The sequence below is a fragment of the Lycium barbarum genome, chromosome 10 (genome assembly GCF_019175385.1).
Source record: "Lycium barbarum isolate Lr01 chromosome 10, ASM1917538v2, whole genome shotgun sequence".
Classification (NCBI taxonomy): Eukaryota; Viridiplantae; Streptophyta; class Magnoliopsida; order Solanales; family Solanaceae; genus Lycium; species Lycium barbarum.
In genome coordinates, this window is record NC_083346.1 from 8,529,835 (window position 1) to 8,556,307 (window position 26,473).

Consider the following 26,473-nt stretch of genomic DNA (forward strand, 5'->3'; position numbering starts at 1 on the left):
ATTGTTTGACTTGCAAACACTACACCTCAGTCATGAACAAATTGAAATAATCAACATGAATCTTGTGTGTTCATTCCACTCTACCACCCACTTTCTACGGACAAAAATAAACTAAAATAAAGATCGTCCTTCTTGTTGCTGGATTACACCATGAAGAAAGCTCACAAGCCAATGTTGCTCCAACTTTTTTAAGATGTCATTGGTGCGTAAGCTCAATCTGATGTTGCTCCTCTTTAAAAATGTCATTGGTGTACAAGAACCGTCCATAAGTAGGGCATTTTTAAAGGATCCGATATGAGTGTAACATCATTTTTGGAGAGGCCGAGCTATAGAGCTCACGACTACTGGTTTGTACATTTTTCAACAAACCAAAATGCATGTAAGGAAAAACCAAACTTATCATATCAGATTGTTTACAATCTATCACAGCTCCAAGTGTTGATTCAGAAATAGTTTTCTTTTCAACTTGCATAATTCACTTTACATACAAAGAGGGAGCCAATGAAGCTAGATACTAGAACTAAAAATATTATTGGAAGCTCTTACCAAAAGAATTGACCTCAAACTGAATCATTAAAGATAAAGGTCAGAAAACACCTCTTGTTCCAAAAAATGGGAACAAATCTCTTGCTCGAGACATGAGATAGGAAGGCATATCCCTTACGTACTTTTTCTTAGAGAGTGGGTTGATGATCCACTTACATTCAGCGTTTGAAGCGAAATCTTTTATTACTCAATACAGAATTTTACAGACATGATTCATTTCATCCAAACTAAAGAAAAGCCCTTCATATGAACAAGAAGAAAATCAAAGCTTGGCCAAAAATGATGTAGGACACTAAAGAATATGACTACAAAAAGAATAATAACAACATTAAGTCTAACAGCCCTGACCAAAACATTCTGGTTAAGCTTCTATCCATGCATTTACTTCCAGTTCATGTTTAGCCAACCATCTATACATATGCCTATACTTCACAAAGCTCTGCAACATAAAACGAATCAATCTGCAAACACTCCTGTCCAGCAAATTCCAATAAAGGCAGTGCTCTGCACTTCAGTTTGAATTAGCGGGGCAAAACTTCAACTACACGATCTAGTGCATCAACTGGAATTTCCCTACCCGGGACCTGAACCTTTAGAAGATCAGAGTACCTGAAGAGAAGACATTGAATGTTTTGTTTTCATTACCCCTTGTAGCCCAATTGTCACATCTATTAACTGCACTAACATCAAAATACTTACTCCGCAAATGAAAACAGGTTCTCATGTTCCGCGATAAATGCAAGTAGGGCCTGCGAAAAAGAGCTCAAAAGTTACACACATGTTGCAACTACGAATCAGAAGCATGACATCAGAAAATTAAACGACATGAACTTGCAGACTTAATTACCTCAAATGGCATGTTCAACAGCTCATAGTACGTTCTAACACGATCTAATCTCAACTGCACAGCTTCACCGTCAATTGAGGGGATAGCAGCCAAAGCCTAAACAACTTGGAAGGAAACTATTAGCTATGCTGTGTGAGAAAATAAAAACGCAAGCATCGAAGCTAGAAAGAAAAATGAAAATTACATCGAATCAATGAGTAGGCAGATTGGTTCCGTTGAGGTGTTAATTTAGAGATCAAATTAATTGAATTGCATTTAGCTCACTAAATGGAAACACCATAAGGAAATCCTTTCAAGGAAAGAGAAACCACCTGTTCCAGTGCAATGGAATTACGGCATATTTGCTGAACTCCAAACAGGTTGATAGATTTCAAATCAGCCAAAGCCTAGGAAGAAATAAAGAGAAGAATAAGATGGGAGGTGGTCGAAAATTCAATTGAATATCAGAATTTAATCAACAGAACCGCTCTATCCAGACCTTGATTGATGCATTTGAAGCAACACTACATATACCGCCGAATATATAGTTCCGCCTTGATCCTGTAATGAAGGGTGCCATTTCCTCATCCCGGCGTGTTATCTGGATTACAGAAACCAGAGAAAACATAGAAAGAATTGGTTCTGTAACTTTGATTCCAATAGAATGAGCAACTAAATCGAAATGGACAATAATCTTCAATCGGTTAATAACAAACCCAAAAAGAAGCAATTAGAAGAAAGCAAACCAAAGGATGAATTCTGAACGACTACTATGCTAAAGAAAAAAATGAAAGCTTAGTCATCTGACTTCAATGGTTTCTCAAGTCTACTGGAAGAAGCTACACAACAAAACATTGTGAGATGATTTTCCTCCTCTGTACTCCATGCCATTCACCTCTCTGAACGACTTTTACTTCTTATTTATTTTAAAGACCACATGAGGCCATTGCAGAAGGAAAGTTATTAGTCAATTGGCCAAATGGCAGTACCATTTTTATATACTCATGTTCTAAACTCACCATATAAGCTGGTCCCCGAAGCCTAAGTTACTCTTCAAGTGTTTAGAATTTTTGGCACTGGATAAAACTTTATCTTCTAAGTGAATTTTCTAATATTTCTTTAGAATTAATATCACATATGGGGCACTGAGGAGGTATGAGACCCTGTAACGAAGTCGGGATATAAAAACAAAAACAGACGAAACACGATATCGTCATACTACCCTCCCAAGAGAACAGTCAGCATTCAAGTTTAGCTCATCCACAAAGTGAGAATTCGAATCTCAAAGGAGAAGATAGAGATCATGTGGTAGATAACAACATCCACACATCGTTACTACTATAAGGAGAGTTTGTAAGGGTAAGGAAAGAGATTATTACCAGAAAAAGATAGGAAAAGTTGTTATACACTAAAGACTGAAGAGAACTTTACCAGGGAAGTTAATGAAATTATATAATCATCCGGCTCCTCTGCATCTTGATCATCCAGGTATTCCTTACTCGTCATTTCCTGTAAAATAGTTGCTCACACTGTTGGTTGTAAATACTACCTCTTCCAGAACAAAGTTAATGGAATCACCACACATGCCACAAACCTGCAGATGGAAAATAGTCTCCAATTGCATCTCGACACGAAGAACCTTGAGGCAATCAATTGCAAGTTTCTTATATTCTGCAGCAAAAGATGCCAAATCCTTTGGAGGCGAACTGCTTGTTCTAGAATGCTTTGGAGCTTTCTTCCCCCCATTTTCTTCAACCTGATTTGATGTGCTATTGCAGATCTTCCCAAGCCTGTAATTTGCATCAGAAAAAAGTTGACAAGCCATAAAAAGGTATTCAAAGTTCAAACAGTACTCAGTTGTACCAAAAATTTCATTATATTCAAACAATAATCAATGTCAAAGCTTCCCCTAATAAGAAATGATGCATTTAGCCAACCACCGCAGGGAGGAGAAAGAGCTTGTGAGGGGGAGAGAAGACAGATGAAGAAATTTTATGGGTACCAATGTCCAGGTGTGTGTGTTTTCAAGACAACTTTTCCTTCTTTTCTCTAGAAAACCTTTTTCTTCCTTTCAGTAAGACAACTGCTTTCTTTTGTTTCCAATAGAAGACATGTGGTCAAAGTAAATTTAGAACGTTCTAAGTATTGAGATGAGATGTCTACTAGGAGTATCAAAGGAAGACACCCAACAGTTGTTACTGCTGATTGGTAATGACGAATGATAGGTAAATATGCGGCATCTATTGTGCTCTCTCTAACTATGTGAGAACCCATGAAAAACTCTGTACTCCCGACTAAAGCAAACATTCAAAATGAAGGACAAAAATGCAAAAAGACTTGAGAACTTGCCTTTCAATTGAATCAGCAACATATTCTAATGAATCACTTAAAGATGCCAGTAAAATTAGCTTGTTATCATCACGAATCAAGTGATCCTGCAAAAATGAATTGAAACTAGCTTATCAACATACAAAAAAAAAAAAAAAAAAATGACACTGCACAGAGTACATTATCTCAAACTGTTTCACTTGCCAAGTTTGCTGAATCAATGTCAGCTCTATGCTATCATATATCACTCCATTATTTTCAGATTCATCTCACTTATGGGGTAATGCACCATGTAATAACTCCACTTCTTTTCACATTAGTATTCATCTTCCTCTTCTACTTCATTTTCAATTAGAATTAACATTGTATTTCTAATAGGTCTGTTACTGATCATCCTGACAAAAACATAAACCCTCTTTAGCTATTGTCTATGTAGCCACAGATACCTGTCTGATTGGCCGCAAATTCAATAATGCATCACTGATTTCCATTTCAACCTCTGAACTTTCACCATTGGCAGCACCATTTTCTGTGTTAAGCTCACCAATTGAACAGGGTAAACATGCACTGGCTGGATCACGTCGCATCAGATTTTCAATGTCATGTCTGCCAATGAGCATATAACTTTGCTTCTCAAGAACTGCCTGAATAAATAAGATATAGGATTGTCAAGTGAATAAAGTTGGAAAGAGAAATTGAGGCAACCTAATAATATTCTACTTCGGTACTCTACTCCATTTTTGAACTATGCCCCACAAAGTGAAAGTTTCCCCTTTTATGAGGAAAAAGATAATAAAACATGAAGATATAAGAATTAGGGGGACTCTCATAAGGCAACTCTCTGATTTGTTTGTTGTTTGGAAACTTTTCATTTAGACATTAGCTGTAAAGATCTTCTTGTATATTGAAAAGACATCTTTTCCCATCTTCTGAATATATGGAGTCATTCTGAGTAAAGAACAATAAAGAACTGATGCTTCCATTCCATAGACAATCCTCCAGATAACAAGAAATGTTGATTAGCACCCCAGCTACCTATACTCGAACAACCATCAAAGGAGAAGGAATTGTTCAAACCTCCATGTATGAAGTGCGACATCTTTCATATGTTCTTTCAAGAAAAGTTTGAACATAGTTCACAAGAGCAACAGCAAACTTTGGCATTGCTTGTGCCCATCCAAGCACCTGTGTGAATGTAAATATTTAAATGCTGGAGACTGATCAAGTAAGAGAACTGGAAAAATATTAACCAGGCATGCAGCCCAATGAGAGAAAAGACGGAGACCAAATGAAATCGAAACACTGAAGGTATCATAAGAGGACAAAAATAACGATGTCTTCACTTGTATACAACAATTTATGAGGTTAACATCGCTCATACTTACTAGCAGCATAGAACAGATAGGCACTTGACTGCTTGAAAACAACGAAATGACAAATATACAGGATTTATCAGAAAAAGTATTGAACATATAGTACCTCTTTTGCTAAGAAATCTATTGCCAAAAGTCCTTGCAAGATTGGTCGACCTTTCTCAACCAATGGGGTATAAGATGTGACAGCATGCGCGCGTGGACGAAATGCCGCTGGGCCTATAAGAGAACTTTAAGTATTACAACTTCATAGCATAGTAGAATAATTCAACAATGCAAGCAGATTTTATATTTTAGTACATTTGAGGAAAATTGGAATATTAAGCATCACCTTAAACTCCATCTCTAAATATGGTCTAGCTGATTTTTTTTATAACGGAGAAATCCCTAGGGACCAGTCGCACACGATTCAAAACTTAGTGTACAGTGGTCTTCTGCCTCTCTACCTTTCTCCACTTAAACACCAGGCTTTTGTCAGTGGCACGGTTTGAATTTGTGACATGTGCTTAACCCACATATCACATGTTGCGCTCTTACCACCAAACCAAGCCTATGCTCTAGCAGATTATTAGAGGTACTTAATATGTTCTAATATAAATGTAACTCCATTTAAATTTACTAAAGCCAAACTTCAAATGGTGATTAATAAGTAAGACTATCAAGTAACTGTCATTCATTGCACTTCTCACGGTACGTCGAATAAAGGTTGAAGACCCCAATACACTGGCCAAGAGCTAGTATTGTTGATGCCTATTCTTTTATGCATATTATTTAGTAACACCACTTGTTCATATGTTATACATGGACAGATAGATGCAGAACTCCACGACTGAGAACTAAGCAGCACCAGACAAGAAAGGTTATTGATGCTAAGGAAATATGTCACTAGTTGCAATTTGTGGATGTGGCCAGGGAACTTTTGAGATCAGACTCAAAGATCCGCATCAATTAACTTTGCAACAAATAGCAATCAAAGGTGCTCTTTGAAGGTATTTGGCTGGATATTTAAAAACAATGACAGCTTTATGGATTAGGACTTGTCTCATCAATATGTACCACATCTTCAAATCTCATGCAAGGAAGGTTATTGATGCTAAGGAAATATGTCACTAGTTGCAATTTGAGGATGTGGCCAGGGAACTCAATTAACTTTGCAACAAGTAGCAATCAAAGGTGCTCTTTGAAGGTATTTGGCTGGATATTTTAAAAACAATGACAGCTTTCTGGATTAGGACTTGTCTCATCAATATGTACCACATCTTCAAATCTCATGCAATATTCTTTTTGATAACAACATGCAATTCAATATTCACTTTTGCTTATTTTCCCATTTAACATAAGCATGCTTTCTTCTTCTTGTTTACCATTAAAATCCCTATGTTGTGTTTTTACCAACAGACGATTGTACATTGCAACTTTAATAACTCTAATTAGCTAGCAGAGAATGTAGCCTTTAAAGAGACTTGCTTGATATTGCCTGCTGTACAGCTTTCCGATAATCAACAAACATTGCCGGTAAGAAGTGATCCTTCACAAAGTTCTCCACAAATGCCAGAAGTCCATCATTCCTACAATAATTATAAGTCAAAGTGCAGGAAGAGTGTCAGATTATCATGAAACATGGATCTGCAATATTGCTGATGCAACCTCTATTGGGAGCAAATAACATGGTTGCAAGTGCATTTAATGTTCCTAAACGAAACGTAGAAGATGTGATACCACTAGCATTAACCTAACAACTAAAACCTGTTACAAACACATTAGCAGCAGCTTCTTCTCAGGCATGTGCTGCAAAAATACCATACAACTTTAAAATCTGAGAGGTGCTAGCGACTGTTAGCAACTGATGTTGGTATAGGGGCAATTCAACAGTTTATGTAGAAGGAAATGGAGATCTTTTGTTTGAGTGTACAGCTTAACGATGAAGCCTTCAGGTTTGTATTCTAGAGTATCTCATTGGTAATAATCTGTTTGTGTGTAACAGCTAAATGGTGAACCCTTTCTGGTTTGTATTCCAGTGTGTACCATTGGTAATCATTTGTGTTAGCAAACATGAATGCAAAAGGTTTAAGAGCATGCCTGTATCATCAGCATCACCGTGAGCAAGAGACTAGGATAAATCTCTCTATCCTATAGGAGGAACTAGTGAGATATGAATACCTGGTATAAAGTAGTTATTGTACAAGTCATGAGAAAGACAGCCTATATTATTCCTAAAAGTCCTTCTATTAAATTATTTTCCCTTCTATCATCTCTTTGCAGCTAGCTTTAACCACTAACCAGGTTTTAATACTTCGTCTTCACAGTATTAGAATTCATTTCAAAGCTTAAGTGATTATAGTCCAGATTACAAATTATGCAGCAAATAGCTCACTGCTTATACATTGGCGGGATCAATGTGAAAAGAAGGTTACTTATTATCTATGACCATTACATTCACATAAGAATTAAGAACACGATCCCATCAAACAAAGATAAGGTACAATAAAATCGAGCTTACCCAAGTTGTGAGTACTTCTGTGGCAGCATGGAAGCGACTTTATCTGTGAACTGTTGATAGAATGTTGGAGTAAAATTAGTAAAGAACTTTCCAGTACTCTTGGACTGATTATAGCTTTATGATTAGATCAAACCTGAAGAACAGGTCGGTATATCGAGGCTGCTAAATAAATTCCCTGCTCAGGTAAAATAGTTGATGTACCATAACCTTCTTGGAGTACATTGGAGCCTCTCTTACCCCATCCTTGCCTAATGAGGTCAACCCCTGGGTGAAAATTGTTATAGAGTCAAATCATTAAACTAACCAAAACAAGAGATGAAGGTGCAATAAGAATCTTTCTCGCCAGTCATTAGTTTAGTAGCAAGATCAGTAGGAAAATAGACATGTAATAAAGCCCCCCCCCCCCCCCCCCCCCAAAAAAAAAAAAAAACGAATCTAAAACTCAATATACTTTGTTGTTTTGGTAAACCTCCTGACATACCTTGATTTGAAATGGATACAGTAGCATCTGTGAAACGAAATGCAAATGTTAGCCCATCTTCTGACCCATCCCTGTAATCAATACGAATCAAAGATGGTCCATTATTAACTAGAGAGAAAGTTGAGATACAATGGCTAACAGAACAAAAGTAGTGCCTTTCCCATAAAAGAAGAAATATTTGAACACTATGTGATGGCATAAAATATCCAACTTCTACAACAGTCCACTACTCTAGAAAAAGTAATACAGTCAGACCTTTCTATAACAGCACCTCTCTATAACAGTCAAATTTTTTCGGCACCGATTTTATGTTTTTTTTTTCCTTTGATGACATGGGAACCCGTAGCCGCTACCCTTTGGGTGCGCATATGGTAAACCCAGCTTCTGTGCAATAGCTCGCAAACCACACAGGAGAGATAACCTGCACTAGGCAAGCCCGGTGCGACGAGCTCGACCCAAAAAAGGATTTTGAAAAATAAATTTATTGTTTTTTTAATTTTATGTTATATTTTACTTCTCTATAACAACATTTCACCTATAACAGCAACAGCCAACTTTATAACAGTACGTTCTTTGTAAAATTACACCCCATATAACAGCTCTCTTCTTTTTTTGGTAATATAATAATTAACCATCTTTATAAAAATAGAATATCTATGATTACCAATAATAAGCGCAGAGAGATTTTGACCAAATATTTGATCATTTAATACACTATTTATGACAAAAATATATCATATGAATATATATATATATATATATATATATATATATATATTCAAAATCAAACAATTTTCCTTCATTATACAAAGTGTGATTAAGTATAGAATTGGCAATTAAAAATGAAAATTAGATTTTATGTATGCATCTTTTTTGCCTATAATAGCGAAGTATTATTTAAATGTCAATGCTGTTATAGGTATATAACAACCATTGTTAGCCGAAAAATTTCGTACCCAAAGATGTTATAGAGGGGTTTGACTGTACTTTATGTTTCTCCTTTACCTAATGTTGTCACTGTCACCAACTAAAATTGGATGTATTTCCAAGAGCCAAAGTGAAATATGAATTTCCACAGGAGAACTACAAAATGCCCAAAGTGAAGCATCTGTTCAGCAATTGGATGCCATTTAAACAACTCTTAGGCCCAAAATTCAGATGGCTTGTGGGCGTTATTTTGGAGTACTTGGCCTTGCTGCGCGGCCCAGTACACAGTAGTATCATCATAAACTGTTGACTCATCTGTTCTCGCATCTCAGACAATGAAAAATCGAACATCTCGGACCATGGAGAATCAATGAGGAGGAAATCGTTTTAGAGGATCTCGATTTTAGTTACAATAGTAAGCATGAACACACTCGTGAAGTATGCGACTCATTGCATGAATGACCGCCCAAAAATACTAATATTGCTAGGACCGATAGGCAGGTAACTAGGGGTTTTCTTTAACGGAAGGGAAATATAATGAGCGCCTTCGGTATAAGTAAGCAGACGTCTCCACAGTAGCCTCTGTTGCTCGACACTTTTGTTGCTAGTAATCTTGTTGCTTGTGTTTCACAGTAACACTCCTGTACCATGGGCTACGGACTCAAGCGCTTCTGCTCATATTTCTAGTAATAAATCACTTTTGTCTCATATGGTTTACTCGCAATCTCTTCCAACGTTTACTTTAGCCAATGTATTCCAAACAAAAGCAAAACGAGTTGGACAAAGCTTATTCCCTAGCCAGTCACTCTAAATTTTGTTCTTTATGTCCCTGATTGTCCTCTTAATCTTGCATTTGTTAGTCGTTTGACTCATACCCCAGAGTTGTGCCATAATATTCTTACATGATTTTGTTGTTATGCAGGACCGCAGAACGGGACAGACGATTGGAACAGAGCATGAATCACAAGGCCTTTACTACCTTAACTCTCCCAATTCCTCCACAACATGTCCACTTACCGATTCACCAGACTAAATTCACAGACGTTTGGGACATCTAGTTTATCCATTACAGAAGATTATGCCTAGTTTGTCTACATTAGATTGTGAATCGTGCAGCTTGGGAAACATACCTGAGCCACCTTCCCACGTAGTGCTGAGAGTTGTGCAAAGTATGATCTTTTCTTTAGTTCATTCTGATATATGGGATCCTAGTAGAGACAGTTCAACCTTCGAATTTTGCTAGTTTCATTGATGATTATTCAAATGTACTTGAATTTTATCAAAGAAAGATGTGCTCCAATTGTTTTCTATATTCCAAAGATTTTGTACTGAAATAGAAAATCAATTTGGTGTTTCTATTCGCACTTTTCGCAATGATAATGCCTTAGAATACTTTTTTTTAATCAAGTAAAGGTATTTTCATTCATAAACATGGCCAAACTAGCCGTATACAAGGTATATACCAAAAGATAAAGCATCTACAGATATGATTCTCTACAAACTCCGCCCAATCATCTACACTACAAGGAACTTTTTGTTTACACCAAAAGAAAATAAGAGAGCGAAGATGACTCCTCAACGGAGAGAAACTCGACTCTATTCCATCAAATGCTCTCTTATTTCTCTCTCTCCAAACAACCCATATCAACGCAAGCAGAACCACGTTCCAAGCCCTTCGTCTTCTCCTCTCTCCCGCTCTTTGCCTCTTCCAACTGACCATCAACTCTTTCACACTTCTTGGCATTGCCCAAGAAGTTTGAAACCACTTTAACATATCCCACCATAATCTCATGGTAAAACCGCAATGTAGAAGAAGATGATCCACGTTCTCGCCCGCCTCCTTGCACATGTAACACCAATTGACACGAACAACCTTCCGCTTTCTAAGATTTTCCGCTATCAAAATCACCCCTCTAGTGGCTAGCCAGGTGAAGAAACACACCTTCCTCAGCACACTTGGAACCCATATTGCATTACATGGGAAATCAACCTCCTCCCTAACCAAAAGTTTCTCATAAAAAGACTTCACAAAGAACACTCCATTATTTTCTAGGGCCCACCACCACACATCAGGATTATCCACCAAATTGACTTGCCTATAAAGCAATTCTATCAATCTTTGAAACTCACTCACTTCCCAATCTTGAAAACCCCTTCTAAATCTCAAATCCAAAAAGTCGCTCCATCACGTGTCCCCCTATTTGTTGAATCCTTAGAATATTTATCCTCTCAGTTTCACCATTTTATGACTTCTTAAGGCATTATTCCACATTTCTTGGGAATCATCAATAGACCTAAACTCCTTTAGTTCTTTTATTTCACATTTCTTGGGAACTAGTGCAATGTATGAAGCATTTAAGCTCTTCTGTTAACATTCCAAGTGATGAAAGTAACTTACATCCTTCAGCAAATCCTTTTATTCGGATAAAGAGCCTTCAGCAAATCATCCTTAATTGTGAAGCCATCTCAGTTTTTCACCACTTCTAGGGCTTTTCCCCCGTGAATGGCCATTTCAGTTACTTTCTCCAGTAGATATTTTGGGAATTGTGTCCATATATAAGTATGCCTCCATCCCTCAGTCTCATGATACAGCTAGTTATAAGAGTTCAGAATCTCTTCTGACGAAATCTGGGTCTTTAGTTATCTCCCCTACTCGGCCTTTAAATGTGATTCCATCTTTCATGACATTTGCCATTCTGCGAATAAACTGTTGTCTTTCACTTTGATTCAGCCATAAGCACCTGACTTCTGTCTCCAAGATCTCCTTCCAGCTTGGCTACCTCTTCTAGCTTCAGAATGTTATCACTGCTCTGTCAATTATCTCTTCCATAATAATCAAACGCCTTTGGTTTATCCATCTTGTAATCCTAACTAACTAATAATTTGCAACATATAAAAAAGGATGACTGATTCAAGTTTATGAGCGGTTGCCACCTTCCAGATACTCTAACCCACTAAGAGAATTGGGCTACATCAGTCAGCACTTAGGTCAATCCAGTTTGGTTAGAAGTATCAAGAGATACGTCAAAACGGGACTTGACTAGTTGTCTGAATTAATGCACATGAATTCAACCAATTCCTCCCCTCAACATAGTAAACACCCCAAATGAAAGAACCAGAAGAGGACAACCAATAAAACAAAGAAAACGGGAAATAGGAGCAAAAGCAAACAGATTTTCAATATAAAGATAAATTAAGTTAAATTAAAAGAGAAGAAGACAGGAAAATAAAATAACATAAAACATAGAGATCACAAGCTTTAGGACAACAGTGATAAGCAGTCCACTAACTTGCCTCTTATCCTTTGAAGGGGCCTTGCTTGCAAGTCTTGCTGTTTGGACAGCAGCATCTGCAGATGCAGCTTCTGGAGTAGCTCGCAGGATCTCACATATGAGTTGTTGGCATTCACTCTGTTTGCACAATAGCATTAGTGAATATCTGTATCATCCATAATCGAATGAGCACTGCTTTGTTACTACACCATATATCTATACTCCAACCAACTAGAGGGATCTTGGGCATCAGAATGCAAATGATTGACATGGAAGAAACTGACCTGTAAGACAGTCAATGAAAAGCCAATACTATAGCCTCCAGTGGCATGAGATCCATCTGAATCAGGGTTCCAACTAATGTCTGTAGGAATGGACTTAGGCGTGTTCAAGTCAACTTGTTGTGCGCACTTTGACTCAAGAAGTTCTCCAACAATAACATGGTTCTCTGGAAATTGTTCAGTTGCAATCACAAACCAAAAGTAAAAGATTGTGGAACTGAATGCAGACTACTAGAAGCAAAATCAATAAGGGAAAAAATAAAAGAAAAAAAAGGATGAAGAAATTTGCAAGACCATATCACTTACCAAATACATGAACAACAGTATCAAGAATTGAATCAAGGAGTTCCTTTGCAGCAGCCTGTGCTGTTCCTGTAGGAGCCATGACAGGTGAAACGGGGCTGACAGCTAGTAGCACTGCGAGATATATCCCATTTTGATGCTTCTGTTTTGATGACTGAAAACTCTCCAACTGCCCTTTGAGATAGTGAAGACCTGTAATGGCTGCTTGAGCAGCCTGGCCAATGCGAGGTCGTGAAGCATTTTCTGCATGAGCTTTGATCTTTGTTGTGATTATCTCATGAATAGTAGGTCGTAACCTTTGGCTGTTGAAACAAATACAATTAAAAAAGAGTAATTAGAGACTACATATTCAAATACCACAAATGAAACATGAAGAAGATAACCCTATACCGAAAGATAGAAACAAATATAAGACTCAACCAATTCAATCATGAAAAGTAAACAAGTGAAATCATCATAATTTAGAGCAAAGATCAAATCAAAGTTCTGGTAATCGTCATTAGCATTGTATTCAAGCATTAACAGAAATTTGTTTATTTGCCTTAAGACCTTGAGTGGCATCCTTTAATTGACATGGTTTGCCGTACTGAAAAATTGGATCTTAGCCAGTTCGTGTACTAGTTTTAAAAGAGCTCCTCTGTCTCCACTGTCCAGCAGAGATTTACGACCTTCCTTTGATCATTTCTCTGTGGTTGGCAAAATCACCTCTCCCACGACAGGTAATCCTTTTGGTTAGCACCTATTTGCAACCCCCAGGCTACGAGGTCATTCTAAAACATATCTCTGCCTGAACAAGATGAGTATGCAGGTAATCAAATTCAGAGCTTTGCTTCCAATTGGCCCAAAAGAGTGAACATGGGAACTAACCATATTATGGCTCCTGCTGCTGCAACTTTCCCAAGCATGCAAAGACACTCAACCATGGTCTGCAAGTACTTCACATGCAATGGAGCATCAGTTTTCCTGATTGCTTCCTACATTTGAAATTGGGAGCATTAGAACTCTTATAAATATATAAGAATTTTGATATTTACAAGCATGCAGAAGGCAACTTTATATCAGTCAATCAACTACGCCACAACCCCAAAACTAGCTGGGTTTGGCATCTTTCTTACAACAAATTCATCTGGTGTAGAATCTGAAAGCCATGTCGGAACGTGATGAGAGACAATTTTTACATCCTTCGAAGCACCTTCAGTGCCATTAATCCTTAAAGAGGTAGGATAGCCATCTGACACAGTATCTTCGCCATCCTCATCATGACCTTCTACTTGGGAGCTGCAAATAAGGCAGAAGAAAGGAACTCAGCTGCTACCATTTGCACCAGGAAGAGGAATAAATGGAGAAATCTACCAAAAGACTGATAAAGTTAAACTATCAGAAGAGGAATAAATGCAGAAATCTACCAAAAGAATGATAAAGTTAAATTGTCACTTAAAGGTGTTTATGGAGGATGCTATCGAGTTTCACTTAAAGATGAAACCAATGAAGAGGTAGATCTAGATTGACATGTGGTCATCTGCAACAATATTGAGGATGATATTATCAACAGAACAACATCACTTAAAATTTTCTTTTTGTCTTACCTGCCATCAATAGAGCTAGTTCTGTGAGATCCATCACCAGCTCCAAATGAACCAAACTGATTGTCACCTTTTAGCAACCTAGTTCTTCGAGAGAGAGGCTGTGAGTTGTTCATGGACAATGGTACAGCTACAGTAGTGGGTACTTCATCATCCCTTTCACTGATACTGAAGAGAGTAGAACTGCAAAGGTAAGGTCAATGTTAAGCAAATATAAAGCAACATCTGAAATTAAAATCTAAATAAAAAACATGTGGCTAATCTCAACAGAAAGTTGAGGATAACAAAGTACAAGAAGAATCACCTCCAAAATTGTGCTTCGTTAGTTCCAAGCACAAACAAATTAGTTAATCACCCAATTATGTATCTCAACATACAGAATATCGAGTTGCATTGCTAGAGGTCACAAACAATGAAATACTTGACATGAATACAACCTCAAACAGCAAGAAGGTTTATATAGACCAAGGGTAAATGATATGTACCTGTATTCACCCTTATTATAAAGATGGGCATGCAGATCCTCCAAGACTTTATAGAAGAGAACTCCTCGTAGCTTTGTCAACTCAGATCTGACATCTTGTAAAGCACCAACCTGTATGATGCCAACAATATACAGTAAGTACACCAAGCCATCCTTTCAGCACTGAGTAAGAACTGCCACAAAAAAATGTTACAACTCTACAAGAGATTAGTGCTAAAAACTTGTTTATCAACTTGAAATGTGACGACCACATTAGAAGCAGCATTTGTAATAGCAATGGCACTATAGAACAAAAAGCTGCCTCTTTTAACAAAATCGGTTTTAACGCAGATTGCAAACTAGGTATCATGAACATGGTAGAGAAATTTGATCCATGTGACCAAGAAAAACTCAGTATGCTGAAAGTTTGTCCACGGTCTCTTTCAAGCAGCCACAGGGAAAGTGTGAATGTAGAACCAGTATGAAGTTTTTATTGACCCACCGTTTGAAGGCCTTCCCGTTCAAGCATAAGAGCTGATTGAACATGCAACTGCACGGCAGCATAGAATTGCTTTTCATTAATCAGCTTTTCAATACGAGCAGGAACCTGTGGCAGAAAAGACAAGGTAATGCATCAACAAGAATGAAGATGGATAATGATGATAAAATAAAAGGCTGAAAGAACTCTGAGAATCTGCATAGCATCATCAACACGTGAAGCCTCTTCTTGATTAAAATTGCTTGTACAGGATGTCTCTGGGGGGACCGCAACATCCAAAACATTTGAGAGGCCAAGAACATAATATAAATATAAGGCAAGTCCAAGATGAAAAACGCATACCACAACTGGGGAAGAACAAGTGCTCAGATGAAGTTTAATAAAAGTTGAAGTAACGTCATAGACTTGAAAAAAGTCACAGAGCGTTTTCATTATTGAGAGCTGAGACCCAAGGGTGTGGCCTAGTGGTCAATGAAGTGGGTTGAGCACCATGAGGTCTCAGGTTCAAATCCCAGCTGAGACAAAACACTAGGTGATTTATTCCCATCTATTCTAGCCTTGGTGGACAGAGTTACCTGGTACCTATTGCTAGTGGGAGGTGGCAGGTATCCCGTGGAATTAGTCGAGGTGCGCGCAAGTTGGCCCGGACACACGGTTATCAAAACAAAGAGTTATTGAGAGCTAAGAACAAACTTGAGCTCCCCACAAGGATGGGTTTAACAGTTTATCGTCAAGCTAGCCTCTCCCACCCTAATACTCTTAATAGAGAATTCTTTCAGCTCTGTGAGCCTTAATGACAATAGAGAATACAGTAAAACCGTAGAGCAGACGACCACCCGCATATTTTCCTGTCAAGCTCACCTATACCAATCAACAATGCCTCATCTTTTTACTGAACTTACCCACCAGGCAATACTAGAGCTAGCCTTTCCTTTTATCTGATTAGGAGGAGAATATAATTCTAGTCAAGCATCTTCTCACATGTGTAAGAAGCATCAGGTCATTACGTTACTCTAATGCAGAAGAAGAGAGAGAAAGGCATAAAAAGGAAAGGGAGAAATTTCGTTGAAATATTCACATGTCAAACAGAGGATAGATTGTATCACGACTTCCAACTGCGATGAGCTACTTATCATAATTGAATCCTGAGAACTGACCTCTATGTATTTAATTTTTTCCTTTTTTGGGATAAGTTTATATGATTGATGTAATTTAGACACATGCGCGACTGTTTCTATTGGATTAATCACTTAAACACAGCCAGTAAAACACATGGCGATTTAACAAGATGCGCTAAAGGTCCTTCTATAGCTTCACATTCATAGCACAGAGCGGCAGAGCGGCAGAGCCACAGATCAAGCTATCTGATAGTGTACTATATCGACAAACTAAAACTATGTTTACTCTTTATGGGATATTGCAATTCTATGTTTTGAATCCTTCAATTGCTTAGAAGTAGAATCCAACTTCAGATGTCTATGATTTTTGGTTTTTTGGAGCGACTTTCAAGATGTAAAGGATGACGACAGTGTGCTAGATTACATCATTCAGCACAGGATTAGGTTTTTTTGTACAGATGGGCAACCTTCTTTTTGCTCTGTATAAGCAGATCCCAGACCATGTCATCACGAGCACTGTCTTAGTGCTTGGCTGTTATTTATAAAATTCTTTCAAAAACCATTTATAATTTTCTGCTTCTGAGTCCACTCACAGATATAAAAGGCTCTAATTATCTTCCAAACAGAGCAGTTTAGACATTTCTTGGTAACTAGTAGTTTAGACATTTATTTTAATGCTAGTATCCATGTATCCATTCTTAACATAGACAGAATGCGGCAATTAATTAGAAATATAGAAGGGACTGGAGCAAGAATAATAGCAACACCAGTAGAACTATAAAGGAAGACAACTGACCTTAGCTATGCCTTCTATTTGATCTAACAAGGAGATAATATGTCGCAATGTAACAGACCGATACCACAACTGATGTAACTGCTTGTTACGGGCACCAAGAAGCTTCTTTGCCTCTGCCAGGTCACCTTTTAAAACACCAATACTTTGGGTGGATTCACTGAATAACCGCAAAATCTGAAGGTAAAAGTAGACTAAAAGAATAAGATGAATAATATTTGATATATAAGAATAAGAAGAATATTAAAAAAGGCAAAAGAAAAGCACAAAACTAGACTTCAGTACTGGCATAATACTAATTACATACATAAACAACATGCCATGTTTCAAGTTGTGCTGAGAGAAGTCCGCTTCTGTGCTTACTCCAGAAGCAGCATCAACTTCACCAGATATAGGAGGATGTTTGGCTAAGCTTATAAGCTGGTCAAACTGACTTATTAACCTTTCCGCTTATCCATGCGTTTGGTAGACAAAGTGCTTAAGTCAAGTGCTTATAAGCCAAAATCAGCCTAAAGTCATAACCTGGTCATCCCAACTCATGGATTTTCAGCTTATAAGCACTTTGGTTTGACTTACTATCTTCTCTTTAATATTTCTTTTAATTCCCAAAATACCTTTCCCAAAATAAAACCCCTAACTTCCTCTCTACTCCATATCACTGCTCCTCCATTTTCTTTATAAAGATACTTTCCAATTTATAATTTTTTGTGGAAATGTAAGGGTATTTTAGCCAAGTTAACAAATTACAGCTTCTCAACACTTTTTATCAAACGCAAACAGCTGCTTATTATCAGTTTCAACATGTTTATCCAAACACGTAACTTTTTATTTATAAAATCATTTTCAACACTTGAAACTTATCAGTTATTTACAATCAGCTAACTCAAACAGGCTCTACGTCATTTTTTATTTCACATAACAACTATAGAGAACAACTGTAATAAGACCTTTTTTTGTTTTTGTTTTTTTGATCAGGTAATGTTTTCCATTAATAATAACAAGGCCAACATGGCCGTATACAAGTTTGTTTTTTTTTTTTTTTTTTGATGAAGAGAAGGACCAGGTATAAGATCAGGGGATTGAACCCGACGTGAATTGAATGCGCAACCTTCTGATCTGGAGTCAGACGCGGTCATGGCCGTATACAAGTGGTATACCAAAAAAAAGGAGAAACCTACAAATTATGGTTCTCTCCAAAAGACATCCAATCTTCTATACAAACAGGAACTACATGGGTGCACCAAAAGAAAATAAGGGCTCGGACACTACTCCTTAATTGAGCAAAGCTCATCTCCACCCCTTCAAAAGCTTTCCTATTTCTTTCTTTCCAAATGACCCATATCAAACCAAGAGGAGTGACATTCCAAGCCTTGTGCCTTCTTCTCCGAGCTCCACTCTTCCAACCGGACATCAACTCCTTCACAGATCTAGGCATTACCCAAGAGACGCCAAACCACCTAAAGATGTCCTCCTATAACCCTGAGGCTAATTTGCAAAGTAGTCATAGAATATGGTCCACATCCTCTCCCGTCTCCTTACAAAGGAAGCACCAGCTCGTGCAAATAACCTTTCGTTTCCTAAGGTTCTCCGCCGTCAAGATCACCCCTCTAGTAGCTAGCCATGCAAAGAAGCACACCTTCCTCGGCACCTTAGGGATCCAGACAGAGGCATGTGGGAAACTAACCTCTGTCCTAACTAAGAGCTTCTCATGGAATAATAAGACCAAAATGTTCCTCTTTCACAAAGACCAAAAATTTAAATTCAATTGATTTCAGACATTATGAACTTAACAGCAACATGTTTAGGTTGGTTTAACTTTTGTATTTTCCTTTAGCAAAACAAAAGATTCACCAAATTAATTAACAAATAGAAGAGACAATATCTATCACCAAGCACCTGATTTTTGGTCCAGAATCAAACAGAGACCTCTCCAGCTAGCTTCATTAGGTTGTTAAATGAGTTGAAAGTGCAACTCTATGCCAAAAGAAAACATATCGATAAAAGGTATATGAATTACAAAAAGAGGTTACTGTTTTATATAGCCTAACAGCTAAATCAGAGCACCAGGAATTTTTCTGATCAAGAAAAGAGTAATTCACTATACATTAGAGAATCGGAGCTCAAGGCTCTTCAAAGTAAATCTCAAAATAATCAACTTCAAAGGATGGTCGATGAATAAAACTAATTACATTCCGATATAACCGTATTCTGGGGCCAAGTAGTCTTGTGTCTTACAACTAGCTTAAGTAGATAAAAAGCTACATCACCTATTGCATTTTTAACCATAGTGGCAAACCGGAGAACAATTCCCTGAGAATGTGATAAACCATAAAAAGGTACGTTGACAATCAAAGCCTGATAACTAACCTTATAAAGTAATTAAGAGCATCCTTATACCTACATTCTCCAAGAATAGTGCCATTCAAAATATATACCACTCTCACTACCGTGAGGGAAAGAATGAATAAGCTGTAATGAATTGTTCTAGCATATGTTTCTATGTGTTCAGTAAAACATTTTCTTTTTCTCTTTTCGTTTTTTAAGGAACAGAAACTTCTCGTTCCAAGCTCAAAAGTATGTTGGCAGCCAGCATTGGTTAGAGATGAGAATAGCAAAACAATGAGTTTTACTTTTTGATAGACATATTGACCTCATAAGTAATGGATATATGGTTAATATTTTTGGAATTCTTTTGCTTTGATGTCCAGCTTCTTGTAAAAACTTCATAATTAGATAAGAGAATATAGTTATTTAGTTGATTGAAAGTGAAGATAGTTATTCGTTAATATTGTGAATTCAATCAATTATAACTTTTTTGGTTATAATTTTTCGGAGACACTCCAGGATTCTACACTTTTTGTATACTTCTCTTGTATACACAAGTATCTTTAATTTTTGTATACCAATAAATTACTACCTTACCACAGAAAACAAGTTTTTTGGTTATAGGATTCTTTAATTTTCTTTCCTTTTTCCAGAAAGGAAGGGCTAATATCAAACTCATTGCTTCAACATTTTTCTTCATTAAGATTTTTTCTAGAAACAAGAGTAACTTCTATTGACAAAAAGATAAAGATAAAAGAAACCCCGTATGCAAGATTCATGCACTGGGTAGGAATCCTGTTCAACAAAATTAATTCCACCATCTGTACATGTCATTGAGTGCACCATAAATATGAGGAAAGTAAAGATGACAGGATCTTATGTATCTGCACTGGTGAGCTTTCTTTCTGTTTATATCTTTTTCAATTTCGCAATGTATATCAAATCCATGAAAAGATACCAAAGCAAAGTTCAGAACGACTGTGAGTATCTCTGTCTAGGACAGTTCAGTTAAATAAACATTTGCTTGAAACTAGAAATTTGCATATCTAGGAAATTCGCTACTAAACAAAATTCAACAAATAAGGGACGATGTAAAAAGACACCTGAGAATAATTTTGAATAGCTTTATTGAAGCCACCGTGGTAGGCATGCACTACTTCATCCACAACTTCCTCAATAATTTCACTCTGCTCCTTTAAGACATGGACATCACCTTCACGGTCTTTCGAGGTTAATATACGAACAACATGAGGCAGTGAATCAAACCGAGCAGCAGCCCAGTTTTCATCTACCCTAGCAAGTTCCTCCCTTAAGTACTGCAATTACCACAAAGCATATCATCAAACAAATGCTACAGAAATAATCCAAAATTTTAATAAGAGATAAAACCCAATTACTATTTATTTCATTACAAAATTACGAATAGGAAGATCATAAGCTACTTACCACAGAGCGTGTGATTGAAAAAAAAAAAAAAGCTATAGAAATAACCCAAGATTCAAATAACATATAAACCACAATTACTATAAAATTCATTAAAAGCTACCAAAAGAGGAAGCATTTACCACCGGTGTTGTCAAAGACACGCTTAAAGCAAGCTTAAGCCCTAAAGCGTGGCTCAAAACATGTTGAACGCTTCGCCTTGCTTTAATGTGCGCTTTAGTGTCATCATCAAGGCTCTAAGATAAAATTTTGCTTGCGAATGAGTGTTTCCTAAAGAGGCTACACTAAACAATTGATATTTCACTTTATCTTAAAAAAAAAAAAAAAAAAACGATTTCGTTATCCATATATTTGTTATTCGTGCTTATAATTATTAGTCATAGACTAAACATATATATATTTGTACTTTTTTCTCCATTTGCGCCTTTTTTTCATTAAAGCCCATGCTTTATTTGCGGTTTTACACTTAAAGCTCCAACAGACCTTAGAGCTTTTTTCCGCTTTTCGCTTTTGATAACACTGTTTACTACAGTCCACATAGCATATGATCAAAGAAATGCTACCGAAAGTCCGAAACAACCCAATATTCAAATAAAAGAAAAGAAAAACCCTATATAAAGTTATTATTTTAGAGCAAATAATCACATACATGCTACAAAAATAACTCAATATTCAAACAAAAAAATAAAATGCAATGAGCTCTAACTTTCATTACAAGTTACCAAAATAGAAAGATTCTAAGCTAATTAAGTAAAGGAAAAAAAACCCATACAAGGTAATTACTATAGAGCAAATGATCACAGAAATGCTACAAAAATAACTCAAATATTCAATAAAAGATAAAATCCAATGTGCTCTAACTTTCACTACAAGTTACCAAAAATAGAAAGATTATAAGCTAATTAAGGAAACAAACAAAAAAAAAAAGGTAAATAAGCAGGTCATAAAGAGTAAAAATTATCTAGTGAAATTCATCAAAATCTCAAACCCAGAAATAAACAATAAATAGGAGTAGTAAATTTTCCAATTGCAGTAAACATTTAAGATTAAACTCACCGATTTATCTTTAGGAATGGGTAATAGATCAAATTTCCCCATCTTAATATACTCAACTGTACCAAATCACAAAATCAAAGGATTAGAAAAGACAATTTAGAAACCTCAAAATATAAATCTAAATTTGTATTTACCGGGAAAGGATTTAATTTGGATCTAAGAAACAGTACGACAAGTAAACTGATTAAATAACAGTGAAACGACTGCGTTCCGGGTGGGGTGGGTGGGGTGGAGTGGTGGGGTGTGGGGGTGGGGGGTAGGGAAGCTCCAAAGGGAGCAGAGCTGAAGAATTGAAATGGGGATGGAGATTGTGATGGAAATGATGATGTCAAAATTTTAATAATTAATTAAGGTATGCTTTATTAATATATTTTTATAAGAGAAATACTTTTCTGGCATAGACTATTCTTTTTTGGTTCTACATTGGCCTTCTCAAGTGAACGGTGTCATTAAGGAAAGAAAGCTTTTGTATCAAAATAGGCTTTGAAGTAAATACTACTCCCTCCTTCCGTCCCAATTTATTTGATTTATTTGATGTAGTTTGATTGGGCGCGATATTTAAGAAAGAAAAAAGATCTAAATATGCAATCGACCTATCAGAAAAGGCTCGTTCATATCACTGGTTAATAGTTGGGCTAAAAAATGTCATTGTCGTTACCATTTTGGGTCGTATATGAAATTACTCACTAACAGAATTCTACTACAACCAGATTTTGTCACGTGACATTATCTAAACCCTTCGTCTTACGAGTGGCATATATGAGTCATTTCGTAGTTCAGTGACATATTTAAACTTTTTCTCAGTTCCTATATAAGTCTCTATCTTTTCTAATTTTATGTAACAAGTTCATCCTTTATACTAATAACATTATTATTTTACATGGAAAAACTATGTACTCTCTTATTTAGTTATATTATGAATTTAATCTTATTCTACAATTTTCACCTACTTTATGACTCTTTAAAAAGATCTGGAAAAAAATTGTTTAAGAAAAACAGAAACGGGTTTAAAAGAGAGTACACTAATGAGATGTAGATGGGTATGGAGAGTTACATTATTTGCGAAATTTGGGATGTTAATAGTGGTTGGGAGAAGGCTCAGATTTGTCATGCTCATATGTATTTTTCATACACATCTCACCTCATTAATGATTTATATAGGAATTGGGAAAAGGCTCAAATATGCTATTGAACTACGAAATGACTCATATATGCCACTCGTAAAATGAAGGGTTTAAATAATGTCACGTGGCAAAATCTGGTAGTAGTAAAGTTATGTTAGTGAGTAATGGCATATATGACCCAAAATGGTAACGGCGGTGGCATTTTTTAGCCTAGCTATTAACGAGCGGCATGAATGAGCCTTATCTGATAGTTCGACGATATATTTGAGCCTTTTTCCTTTAAGAAATAAAGAAAAACTTTTGAATCTTGTGGTTTAAAACAAGTCAAATATATTTGAGTGGTTATAGATCGTTAAGTGTAAAAGGTAAAATTTAAAGTTAAATTGTTATCAACTACAGAAACGTGTCATTCTTTTTTGCATTGATTAAAAAAGAAATTGTGTCATATAAATTGGAACTGAAAAAATATTCACTCGGAGTTATTTTTAAATTAGTATATTATATTATTATTTGACATTGACCTTCTCAAGTGACGGTGTTAAGGAAAGAAAAGGTTTGTTACATACTTCTTGGAATTCTTATGCTCCGTATTTAGGGTGGGGCCTAATTGGTCAAGCATTCAAATTATGTTTTATGTTATTTTAGAAGATGTTTTATCAACTTACGGATGAAAATTCAATAAGAGGATGATTCGAAGGGTTTATGCCTATAAGCTGTTTGCAGCTAATAAGTTAAAAAAATAAGTTGGGATAATCTAACTTGTTTTTTTTTTTGGCTTATAAGCTGTTTTCAGCTTATAAGCTGCTTTAGATAAGCTAAGTTAAATGAGCCCAATTATTTTTTTGAGCTTATTTTAAGCATAAAATGACTTTAAGCTGGCCAGTCAAACACTCAAAAAAGCTGAAAACAGCTTATCAGCAACTTATAAGCCAATCCAAACGGACTCTAAGTCATTCCATAAGAGCCTAGGCTGAGTCAATTATTTATCACTAATCAGGTGTGGTTAGTCTCATTTGTGTAAGAATTTGAAATTTCTCTTTATGCTTGTCCAAAATGAACGTTATGACCAGGAACAAAAAGAAAATTAAAGGAGAAATGTGTCCAATAATAACAAAGGCTGCCTCCAAAGAGACACAATGTTGATGGGTGTTGTTATGACCAAGAACAAAAAAAACTAAAGGAGAAATGTGTCCAATAATTACAAAGGGTGCCTCCACGAATAGACACAATATTAATGAGCGTTATGACCAAGAACAAAAAGAAAACTAAAGGAGTGTTATAAAATATATATATATGAATGTCCATATAGCTTAGGTTTTCCACATGTCCTAAATAAGAATAGGTACATGTACATTTAGTGGCATGTATGAAATGAAGAAAATGAAGCAACACAAGTTTGATTTTAACTCTTGGTGTTGTCATTGATGACTTCATCAAGAGATTTACCATCTCTATAAATAGATGGTTAAGTTCTCAATTTGAGTGAAGATATCAACAAGAAGTGAAATACAATCTCTCCCCCATTTCTACAAAGTTATTAGTTTGCTTCTCTTGTTTATTTCCAAGTATATAGTTTTATAACACATTATCAGCACGAGTCTCTAATCTTTTATTTGAGTTTAGCGCATATCGGTACTACCGTCTTTGTGTCATCCATGCCTTACTGAAAATCAAGGTATTATCCTACACATCTAAAATAATATACTTATGCAGAAGTTTTTGTTATTTAAGGGGTTGCAATTATAAATCATCCGGGAAACGGTTCACGACGGTGTATGTAATCAAGTATTGTTTGCAATTCTTCATGAAGTTTAGGTATCTAGTAAGTTATACTAGCATCTTATAATGAAAACAGTTTCCATCACAGGTAAAGTGATTTGAGCCTTTTTGCTTATTATTGTTGGTTTAATATTTTTAATTCCCTTCTAATGTTACATGCTATGTTTATATATGCGTATGTCGTGATTAATTTGGTACTTATTTTTAGAATGATCCCAGAAGTGACATTCATACTTCACAAGTCTAAAGTATCACTAAATTTATTTATATTTATGGATCATGATCACTGGAAGTGATGATTCATATATAGGCCTCCATATTGTGATTTATATTGAAAATATGTTAGAGAAAAATCTCTACATTGTATGCATATCTCGATTTGCTCCTGAAGTAGCAATATCTTAAAAGAAATTTTAAGCTATCACAATTTGATATGCTTAAGGCATGCACGTTCAGATGATTGTGTTCCATTTTTTAAGAATGAGAACTTTTGATATAAGCTACAAATATAGATCCATTCCCTGAAGTGAATGTGATAATATGTAGTAAAGCCTATAAATATAAACGTGCATTTGATTGTGAAAATATCATGATCCATCTCCAGAAGAGGTAGAATAATTGAAAAGAAATATTATGAATATTATATGTTTTTCTCCCGAAGTACTAAACTCATAATTTTGCTCCACGAGTAGCAAACTTTGAATTCTACTCCAGAAGTAGTAAGCCTATGTATTTTACTCCTGAAGTAGTAAGGTTTTTAATTCTACTCCTAAAATAGTACAACTCTGAAATCTACTCCCGAAGTAGTAGAATTCAGAAATTTACTCCTGAATTAGTCAACCTTTAAACATTACTCCCGAAGTGGTAAAACTTGAAACTTTACTCCCGAAGCAGTAAAACTCTGAAACTTTACTCCTGAAGCAGAAAGAATTACCAAAATATCTGAAAAATACTTTGAAGCAATGTCTTCTTGTGTTTGAGCAAAATAACGAGCTATTGATGAGCGTCGTATTTCAAGCACATTTAAATAATCAGGTTTCATTCCCCGAAGTGAATGAACAAATACCACAACTTATCTCCTGGAGGGATAAAATACAAGGAATGTAGATGTTATATTTTTGTGGTATGAAATTCATACATTGCTACACGTACCTGTCGTACGTCGAAACATATTAAAGCATCATTCTAAGGGAAAAGGAAGCAGAGTAGAATGTTTTCTCCTATAACCACATTAATACATTATGGTTAGTTGTTATTGATTTCCTTGAAGGAAATAACAATTATTGTATCTCTTTATGAAGGATTTGATTATTATGTATTTGAGTTTAGATACAAAATACTCAGTTAATGATGAATCTCCCTGAAGGAGATGTTTGAAATATTGAAGTTTAGAATTCAATGTTTATTTCGTGACACCAGTAGTGTCGAAATTTGCTTTCATGGTACCAGAAGT

At 36.1% G+C, this 26,473-nt stretch overlaps 1 protein-coding gene across 2 annotated transcripts; it reads right to left on the reverse strand.

Moving 5' to 3' along the window:
- Positions 1 to 703: 703 nt before the first annotated feature.
- LOC132614166 (exocyst complex component SEC8) lies at positions 704 to 22,547 on the reverse strand. 2 transcript variants are annotated; one of them, XM_060328547.1, is made up of 27 exons: positions 22,252 to 22,544; positions 22,118 to 22,173; positions 20,722 to 20,934; positions 17,297 to 17,470; positions 15,386 to 15,490; positions 14,906 to 15,015; positions 14,424 to 14,603; positions 13,953 to 14,115; positions 13,705 to 13,811; positions 12,841 to 13,139; positions 12,538 to 12,701; positions 12,276 to 12,391; positions 8,055 to 8,125; positions 7,707 to 7,837; positions 7,574 to 7,623; positions 6,541 to 6,641; positions 5,180 to 5,292; positions 4,778 to 4,885; positions 4,147 to 4,344; positions 3,722 to 3,807; positions 2,967 to 3,162; positions 2,804 to 2,881; positions 1,872 to 1,973; positions 1,705 to 1,779; positions 1,394 to 1,489; positions 1,246 to 1,295; positions 704 to 1,155 (listed from the first exon to the last, which is right to left on the reverse strand). In XM_060328547.1, exons 2-27 carry the CDS (start codon positions 22,157 to 22,159, stop codon positions 1,068 to 1,070), a joined length of 3,216 nt encoding a protein of 1,071 aa, XP_060184530.1. In that variant the 5' UTR covers positions 22,160 to 22,173; positions 22,252 to 22,544; the 3' UTR covers positions 704 to 1,067. The 2 variants fall into 2 exon arrangements, 1 of the variants encoding a protein (XP_060184530.1); XR_009572198.1 differs by lacking the exons at positions 704 to 1,155; positions 1,246 to 1,295; positions 1,394 to 1,489; positions 1,705 to 1,779 and having other exon boundaries at positions 1,903 to 1,973; positions 2,804 to 2,901; positions 22,252 to 22,547.
- Positions 22,548 to 26,473: the final 3,926 nt, after the last annotated feature.